The 9,443-nt window shown below is 61.1% G+C and overlaps 1 protein-coding gene across 1 annotated transcript; it reads right to left on the bottom strand.

Annotated features, from left to right (window-relative positions):
- Positions 1-1,644: 1,644 nt before the first annotated feature.
- On the bottom strand, positions 1,645-9,021 carry ICAM5 (intercellular adhesion molecule 5). The gene is made up of 12 exons (XM_025368391.1): positions 8,985-9,021; positions 8,321-8,512; positions 7,106-7,375; positions 6,617-6,937; positions 6,098-6,385; positions 5,545-5,799; positions 5,158-5,406; positions 4,460-4,705; positions 4,085-4,363; positions 3,763-4,002; positions 2,798-3,064; positions 1,645-2,086 (listed from the first exon to the last, which is right to left on the bottom strand). The coding sequence occupies exons 2-12, from the start codon at positions 8,400-8,402 to the stop codon at positions 1,809-1,811; spliced, it is 2,775 nt and encodes a 924-aa protein (XP_025224176.1). The 5' UTR covers positions 8,403-8,512; positions 8,985-9,021; the 3' UTR covers positions 1,645-1,808.
- Positions 9,022-9,443: the final 422 nt, after the last annotated feature.

Raw genomic sequence — 9,443 nt, 5'->3', positions numbered from 1 at the left:
CACCACCAAGTCTGGCTAATTTTTGAAAAATAGGCCGGTTGCGGTGGCTCACAGCTGTAATCCCAGCACTTTGTGAGACCGAGGCGGGTAGATCGCCTGAGGTCAGAAGTTCGAGACCAGCCTGGCCAACATGGTGAAACCCCATCTCTACTAAATTAGCTGGGCTAATTTAGCATCTCTACTAAATTAGCTGGGCTAATTTAGCATCTCTACTAAATCTCTACAAAAATTAGCTGGGCATGGTGGTGCATGCCTATAGTCCCAGCTATTCAGGAGGCCAAGGCAAGGCAGGAGAATTGCTTGAACCCAGGAGGCAGAGGTTGCAGTGAGCCAAGATCACACCACAGCGCTCCAGCCTGGGTGACAGAATAAGACTCCATTTAAAAAAAATTTTTTTTTGGAAACGTATTTTTTGTAGGGTCTCACTATGTTGCCCAGGCTGGTCTGAAACTCGTGGGCACAAGGGATCCTCCCATCTGGGCCTCCCAAGAGTCCTGAGATTACAGGCCAGAGCCACCATGCCCAGCCCCCTCAAAAAACACTTTTTTTTTTGTTTTTTGGAGGCAGAGTCTAGTTCTGTTGCCCAGGCTGGAGTGTAATGGCAATATCTCCACCTCCTGTGTTCTAGCAATTCTCCTGCCTCAGCCTCACGAGTAGCTGGGACTACAGGGCAGGTGCCACTACCGCCAGCTAATTTTTTTTTTTTTTTTTTTTTTTGGAGACAGAGTCTCCCCAGGTTGGAGTGCAGTGGTGCGATCTCAGCTCTCTGCAACCTCTGCCTCTGGGGTTAAAGCAATTCTCCTGCCTCAGCCTCCCAAGTAGCTGGGACTACAGGCATGTGCCGCCACGCCCAGCTAATTTTTTGTATTTTTAGTAGAGACGGTGTTTCACCATGTTAGCCAGGATGGTCTCTATCTCCTGACCCCATGATCCGCCTGCCTCAGCCTCCCAAAGTGCTGGGATTACAGACGTGAGCCACTGTGCCTGGCCTTAATTTTTTGTATTTTTAGGAGAGAACGGGTTTCACCCTGTTGGCCAGTGTGGTCTCGAACTCCTGACCTCAAGTGACCCACCTGCCTTAGCTTCCCAAAGTGCTGGGATTACAAGTGAGAGCCACGGTGCCCGGCCCTGTCTAATATATATATATATATATATATATTAGACACTGCACCTCGGTTCACTGCAACCTCTGCCTCTGGGGTTAAAGCGATTCTCCTGCCTCAGCCTCCCGAGTAGCTGGGATTACAGGCGTGTGCCACCACTCCCAGCTAATTTTTTGTATTTTTAGTAGGGATGGGGTTTCACCATATTGGCCAGGATGGTCTAGATCTCATGACCTCGTGATCTGCCCGCCTCAGCCTTTCAAAATCCTGGGATGACAGGCGTGAGCCACCGCGACCTGCCCTGTCCAATTTTTGAAAAAAATACTATTTTGTAGAATGTCCCTATGTTGCCCAGGCTGGTCTGAAACTCTTGGGTGCAAAGGATCCTCCCACCTGGGCTTCCCACAAGTCCTGAGATTACAGGCCTGAGCCATCATCCCCGGCCCCCTCAAAAATCGCTTTTGGAATGAATAACCCGGGAGGTCACGATTGGAACCCTGGGCTTGTTCCACCTTGCAGAAACAGAGGCGGAGACCGGGAGTTCCTTTATAAAAACTTTATTGGGGGAATGGGTAGAAAATGGGGGTGACACCCTTGGAGTTGAAATACATAAATAAATGAATAAGTAAATAAATAAAGCAATAAATAAGCCCCCGTGTGCGTCTGGGGGGGCATCCCCCGGCCCGCGGGGAGAGCGGATCCGGCTCACGCCGAGGTCAGCTGAATGGCGAAGACCTCGCCCTCCGCCGGCGACTCGGCCGCGCCCCCCGCCGCCTCGGGTCCGCCCTCCGCGCCCGCCGCCCCGCCAGCGCCGCCGCCTGCGCCGTTGAGACACACGGCCTCGCCCGAGCTCTCGGCCTCCTGCACGTTGTACTCGCCCTTCTTGCAGGCGGTGGACTGCACGTAGAAGGCCAGGCCGGCCCCCGCGGCCAGCAGCGCCGCGCCCCCCGCCGCGCCTCCCACGGCGACCCACAGCCACGGACCTGCGGGGTGGAGACCCTCGCGGAGGGTGACCAAGCTCCGGGGGGGCTTCCCCCACCGTCCCCCGCCCCCTCACAGGTACGAGGTCAGTCCTTATGCCCCGGGGAGCTCACTGGCTGGCCTTGGGAGAAGGGAGAGACCCCACGCAGGAAGGCCACTCCCAGTGCCAGGGCGACCCAAGACTCAATTTACATCGCACTTCAGCCCATGGTGACATAAAATGGTGACCACACTTAGCCCCTTAGCGACAAGTCAACTCTCCCCATCCCCCAGAAAACGAGGATTGGCAGGACCAGGTCAGGTTCTCCCCACCCCAGAGAGAATCCAGCCCCAGGAGCTTCAGGAAGTGAGAGAAGGCGATCTTGACCCTTCCCTCCATCATCCAATGACTTTGGTCCCTCCCCAGTCTTCCCCACAGTGGAAGGTGAATTGGGTCAAGTATCCACCACGCAGAATCCACTCCAAGTTTTTAAGTCCTTTCCTGCAGTACTGACAGCCCTGGAGGGTCCCTCCCCTTGAATTCAGTCCCCCCGCCACCTTCATCTCCCACCCTCCAAAGTGTGATCAACAGCTCCACCCTTGACTTCTACTCTGTCCCACTTACGTCTCATCTACCTGGACTGAGAGGGAGGCAGGCGGGGTCGGCCGCCTCAGTTCCCAGGTCACGCCCCCTCGCAGATACCTCGCCCCGCCCCTCCCCAGCTGCCACTTACCTGCTACGCGCACCGTGATGCGCCGCGCGTGGCGCCCGTGCGCGTTGGTGGCTGCGCACTCGTACTCGCCGCCGTGGCTTCCCATGGCGCCTGCCACGCTCAGTGTGCTGTTGTTGCTCGACAGGCCGATGTTGAGGGCACCCGGAGGCGCGCGCCAGCTGATCTGGGCTGGAGGCCAGGCCTCCGCGCGGCAGGTCAAGGTGAAGTTTCCGCCTGGGCGCACGCCTCCAGGGGGCGAGGCAGCAAGTTCGGCCACCACCGGCCGGTCTGAAGGGCACAGAAGGTGAAGTGGGGCTTAGCGCCGGCCCAGCCACTGATCAAATGCCCTGCTCCGGCCCACCACGATCGATGTGAGACCACCGCGCCTCTGATGGGCACAAAAGGATCCTGCCTCCTATCAGAGCCTCCTTCCCCGACAATCAGGCTGCTGTTGCGGCTAAAATTCCTCGCCCTTCTTCACTGAAAGGAAGGAGGTGAAGCCCAGGCCAGTGTTCTAATCCAGGATTGAGGAGGGCTGTGCTCCTATTCCCTAGAATTTTCTTTTGTTTTTTTTCTAAGAAAGAGTCTCACTCTGTCTCCCAAGCTGGAGTACAGTGGAGGGATCTCGGCTCCCTGCAACCTCCGCCTCCCAGGCTCAAGCGATTCTCCTGCCTCAGTCTCCCAAGTAGCTGGACTACAGGCGCCCGCCACCACGACTGGATTTTTGTAGAGAGGGGTTTTCGCCATGTTGGCCAGGCTGGTCTCCAACTCCTGGCCTCAAGTGATTCATCCGCCTCAACCTTCCAAAGTGTTGGGATTACAGGCCTGAGCCACCGCACCTGGCTAGAATTTTCATTACCCCTGGTTTAGGCTGGAATTCCCTGTCCCCGAGAATGGGACTGGGAAAGGTGCCCTTGAATGCTCCCACCGCTGCGAGTCATTCTTCCGAGGCCGTGTCCCCTCCATCCAGTGCTGCCCCCACTCACATTCCACGCCCACGGTGACGGTCCGGGAGTCCGTGCCATGCGCATTGGTGGCCACACAGTGGTAAATGCCCGCGTCCTCTCGGGACACGCGCTGCTGCTCAGGCCACGGGGTGCCTTCCCGAGAGCAGAGCACTCCTGGGGAAGGGCGACCCCGGGCGGCGCAGGCCAGTGCCGAAGCCTCAGCCCCTTCCAGCCACGTCTGGTGACTTGGGCAAGTGGATTCATCCATCTCCGGTGGCGCTGCAAAGCAGCCATGGGGGATGTCAGGGAGTGCCCGGACCGTGGGGCACCCCCGCTCCCCACCCGCCTGGGCCTAGCTCACACTCCGCGTTCACGACGACTGTTTTGGCCACGGAGCCGTGGCGGTTGGTGGCATTGCAGATGTAGATACCGGGTGCCAGGACTCTAGGGATTCTGGGAGCTCTGGGACTAGGGTCTGGGGGTGCCAGCGGCAGCAGCACCCCCTCAGTGGCGCCCCCGGAGCCCACGCACTTCACGCTTGGCTGTGGCTTCCCATCGACCTCACAGGGAAACAGGTGCCCAGATCCTTCAACCCATGTCCAATTGCTGGGGCAGCTCGGCTCCTCAAACCTGGGGCCATCTGGGAAACAGGATTGCAGGGGCTCACACGCGGGCCAGGAAGTCCAGCCGGGGTTGTCCCACAGATCCTGCCTCACTCCGCGGTGCCCCTACTCACATTCCACCGTGATAGCCACATTTTTGGCCGCAGAGCCCCGAGGGTTGGTGGCTTCGCAGCGGTAAGTGCCTGCATGCTCCCGGGTCACATGCAACAGCCCCTCGATGACTGCCGCGAGCTCTCCAGAGCGCATGCAGAGCACATCAGGAGGCGGTACCCCGTGCGCCACACAACTCAGCGAGGCTTCTGTTCCCTCCAGCCAAGTAATGCGTTCTGGGCAGCCCACACTGTCCAGCGCTGGTGCGTCTGGAGGAGGGAGCGTATTGTTGGCTTTGGGGTTTGGGGGCAAGTCTGACGTCCCTAGATCTTCCTTGGCCTTTCAAGGTTTCCACTAAGGGTTGTTCCTGCACAACCCTTGGACGCCAATCCAAGGGGGTGTCACGCTAGTCCATCCATGCACTCTGTCTGGGAGCTCCCTGAGCCACCAGGGGCGCCTTTTTCGGTCTAAAAATTTTAACGTTCTGGACCTCCCGCCTTTCCAAGACTCCGCCCACATACCACGCCCTGGGCTAGGGACACGCCCACCCGGTCTCTTCCATCCTCCAAGATCTTTCCCCAACCCCACTAACCAGCCTCTTCCCTTTCCCCAAACCCCACCCAAAGGGACACCTCATACCCTACTCCTACTCTTCCCTGGAAGCTGGCCACCTCCCAGATCCTGAACCAGATAGAGATGCACCCTGCGCACCCCAACTCACACTCCACCGTCAGCGTCACGTCCTTGACCGCCTCGCCCTGATCATTGGCCGCCTTGCAGCGGTAAGTGCCTGAGAGCGCCCGAGTGATCGGACCTAGCAGGCCCAGAGCCAGCACGGCCCCGCCGTCGGAGCGCGCACAGTGCACTGAGGGTTCTGGGTTCCCGCGGGCCTCGCAGCGCAGCGTCTGCTCTGGGCCCTCGGGCCACGTCCAGCTCCTGGGGCAGTCCGAATCGTCCAGCCGGGGGGCGTCTGCGGGCAGGGCGTGGGGTTACAGAGGCTTAGACGTGGACCGTGAGAAATGGCCCCGCCTCCACGACATGGCCAGGGAGCAGGCGGGTCCTTGGAAATTACCAGGAGGTGTGGGGCGAGGGGTTATCACCAACTCACATAGGACTCGAAGCTCTGCGCTCCTGTTCTTGATCAGGGTCTCCCCGTCCACGTCTAGGGTGGCGTCGCAGAAGAAGTTGCGCCTGTCGTCGTTCTCGGTGGCATTTAGGTGAAGTTGGGCGGGCTGCCCCGGGACCGCGGCTGGAACTCCCTCCAGTGTGACCAGGGCTTGGGCCACGGCTGTGCAGGTTACTGTCACCATCTGCCCCTCCGAGACGCTGGGTTCGCTCAGGGTCAGGAGTGGTGCCGGGAAGCCTGGGGGCGGAGCATTTAGTCGGAGTATACTGACCACGTCCCTCCCGCCGATCAAGGCCCGCCTCTTATCTGCCTGAATCCTGGGGTGCTGATATGGAACTAGGGTACCGCGCCCCGCCTCTCAGGCTGTACAGGCTCCTCCACCCCAATGATTACGTCTCCGCCCCCACCTGCCCCGCCCCCTCGGGACACTCGGGTCTCGCCTGTTCTGGTACTGAGGTCCCACCCACTCTTCGCCCCGCCTTCGCGTTCCTCTGGTCCCACCTCCGAGCCGCGGAGACCCCGCCTCCCTCCTTACTGTAGATGGTCACGTTCTCCCGGGTCTCCCGATCTTCGCCCCCCAGGGTGACGTTGCAGACCAGCTGCCTGGCACCCTCCTGCTCTGCACTAGCTGTGGCTGTGGCAGTGGCCACGAGTGCGTCCCCGTCGAGGGTGACATCAGGACTCAGATTCTGGTCCCCCAGTGCGAGGTAGACCCTGGCCTCTGAGGCTGGAAACAGTCCGTCCAGAGCGCAGCTCACCGGCCTTTCCGAGCCAACTTCCAAGAGCCGGGGAGCAGTGAGGCGCGGGGGATCCGGAGACAGGGCTAGGGGTCGAAGAACCAAGTTTGAACGAACTGTGTTCCGAGCGCTCAATATGTCCTAAACACTTGACATGCACTATCTTATCGTATTATCATCCTCAAGGCACGGAGGGGGCAACAGCTCAGTCGGTGAGGGTTGAAGTCACTACCAGCATTCAGATGTATCTGCCTCTAAACCTCCTAAACACCGACCCGATCCCACTTGGTCCCCATCTCCTCCCCACACCCACTCACAGAAGGTTCGGAGCTCTCTGGGGGCCGAGCTGTTTTCAAACAGTCCCAGGCCGTGAGGCCGCAGGTCCAGCTCCGCGCGACACGAGAAATTGGCCCCATGGTCCTCCCTCCGAGCCAGTACCGTGGCTGTGAGCACCGCGCCCCGCGCTCGGGGTGGTTCGCCAGCGAAACTGCGGCGGATCAGTTCCTGGGCGCCCCGCAGCAGGGTCAGAGTGAGGCTCGCACGGGGCCCGGCGCCGGGGACCCTACAGCTCAGGGTGAAGTTCTCGCCCACCGGCTGCCAGGGAGGCAGCGGCATCAGCTCTACGCGATCTGGTCGCTCTGCAAGAGGGAAGAGTCCTCCGCTCTTGGAATGCCGGAACTTGGAACCCAGGGGAGGGGGTGGGATACAGAAGGTGGGGCCTGAAGGGGAGGACCCTGGGACCCAGGGGGCGGGGCCTGGGAGGGAGGGAAAGTAGTGGAGTACGCGCGTGGCCACCCAGAACTCACGGAAAGTGCGAATGAGCCCACGCGCCTGTAGTGTGCGCCGCGCGCAGCGGAAGAAGCAGACGGGCTGGGTCTCCGGCTCGCGAATGTCCACCAGCTGCCGCGCCAACCAACGCAAACCCCTCTGGGTCCCGTTTCGGCGCAGCGAGGTCTCCAGGCCACCGCGCTCCGGCCGAGGGCAGTTGGTGCTGCAATTCAGCCACAGCGAGCCCCCGCGCTCCACGAACGCCACGCGGGGCTGCAGGTCCGCCCAGAAGGGCTCCTGCGAGACCGCTGCCCAGGGAAACGCGGGCTCAGCCTGGGGAGCCAACTCCCTGACATCTTAGCGCCCCTATGTCGAGTCAAGGATTCTCGGAGGGCGGGGAGAAGGAGGAGAGGCTGCAGCCGGGGAAAGAACCCAGGCGTCCCGCGTCCTGCCCAGGCCTCCGGTTTAAAGGCGCGCTCCCAGAGTCTAAACCTCGAGGGTGTCTCTGGGACGTGGTAGCAGAGAGCCCTGGCCTCCAAAGCACCGATGGAGCGGCGGGAAAGCATGGGGGAGGGGGTAGAGGAGAGGAAAGGTGGGGTCTCCGATGAACACAGCAAGGCTGAGAGAAGGGGACCCCGGGTGGGGGATGGGAGATGAACAGATTCTCAGGGTCCTGGCAGAATGCCGGGATACGAGGAGAGTGCGTTTGCGGCAAGGGCAAAGGAGAGACGAGGTTGGGTCAAGGATCAGGAAGGACCCTACACCTGGTGAAGAACACGGAGCCGGGACGCAGGGCTGGGCTCATGGAAGGAACCGCGGGAACAGCTGAGGGACCCGGTTGCCAGGGCTCTGGGTGGAGCGGGAACAGCGCCTCTGAGTCACGGTAGTTGGAGAGATGGAGTCTTCGCGGACCGCGAGTGGGGAAGATGCCAGTTCGTGGACCATGGTGCACAGCAGAGCGTGAGAAGGTACCCGGGGAGGGGACAGGAGAGACACTGGGTCTCCAGGGCGAAGGGTTGGGTGCGGAAGAACACCTAGGATCTCGAAGCGGGTAGGGGCGATCGAGGAGTCGGGAAGCTGGGACTCGGGTGTGTGTTGGGGAGGAGGGGGAAGGGGAGAAGACTCAGGCTCCAGGTGGGGGCAGAGGCGTGGGAGCGAGACGAGGGCGGAGCTAGGAGGGACAGGAGGCCGTTTCCCAGGTCCAGGGACTCCGCCCCCGCCCTGTCCACCCCAAGCCAGAGCGGGACTCTTACCTGAGAGGCCGAAGAGCCCCAGGCCCAGAGCAGCCCAGAGGCCGAGTAGCGCCCGGCGCAGCCCTGGCGAAGGCCCTGGCATCGCCGCGGCGGGGAAAGCACAGGAGGCGAGGGGAGCGCGAGCCGAGGAGCTGGGCTAGAGGACGGCTCCGCGCGGCGCGGCGGGTGGGGTGTGGGGGAGGCAGAGTTGCGCTCGGGGATTGGTTTAACGTTGGTAACTTGGTTTCCAAGGAGGGGGCGGTGGCAGAGGCGGTGGAGGGGCGGGAGGCGAGCTTGCGCTAAGCTCCTGGCCTTAGTGAAGGCGAGCTGGCAGGAGCGAGCGACCCCCGGGGTCTACGTGGAGGCCGGCATGATGGCCCGGAGCCTTCTGGGGGCGACCACGCTCTCCCGCGTCATCCCCGGCCGCGACTCTGGGATCGGGGGATGCTGGGTTGCCCTTTCCAAACCGCTACCCCAGCCCTGGCTGAGATGCCATGATAATGAGTTGGACTCCGAGCTCCGCCCCCACATGTAGCTCCTCCCACCAGCCCCCCTTAGGGCGGGGATGCATTTGGGGACTAAGAGAGATTTGGGGGGCACTGGCTAGGGAAAGGACAGTTCTAGGGGAGGGTGTGGGGATGCCTCTCTCACTGATCCTTTTCCTTTTGACCCCGCAGAGCCACACCCCTAAGCCCCCCTCCAGGTCAGCCCCGGCACGCGACGGAGGGGGCGGGACGAAAGTACCAGCGAGCCGAGGACACGTGTGCGTGCGCGCAGCGTTCGCGGGCGTCTAAATTAGAATCCGCTCGGCTCCGGATCTGTATTTACCCAGGGTGCAGCGGGCACGTGTCTACTCAGCGTGTGTGAGCTCGAGCCACCCTGGAGCGCCCCTGAGTCCGCCTTCTGCTCGGTGGGCGGGGGCCCTGGACCTCCATGCAAGAACGAGGGACCAAAGGTGAGGCTTTTGCTCCGCATCCGGGCCCCAAGCTTTGACACCCCCCAACTCCATGTGCTCATCTGGCCGGGTGACTACCAGGACATCTTCAGAATTCGAGTTTGTGATATTCCATGTAGACATCTGATCACCCCTTCCCGGCTGCCACTACATGGATACCTCTTCTGCGTATCCATGTCCCTCAATATG

The sequence above is a fragment of the Theropithecus gelada genome, chromosome 19 (genome assembly GCF_003255815.1).
Source record: "Theropithecus gelada isolate Dixy chromosome 19, Tgel_1.0, whole genome shotgun sequence".
NCBI lineage: Eukaryota > Metazoa > Chordata > Mammalia > Primates > Cercopithecidae > Theropithecus > Theropithecus gelada.
Note: the sequence above shows the minus strand (reverse complement) of the source record. Positions and strands in the feature narration are given on the sequence as shown.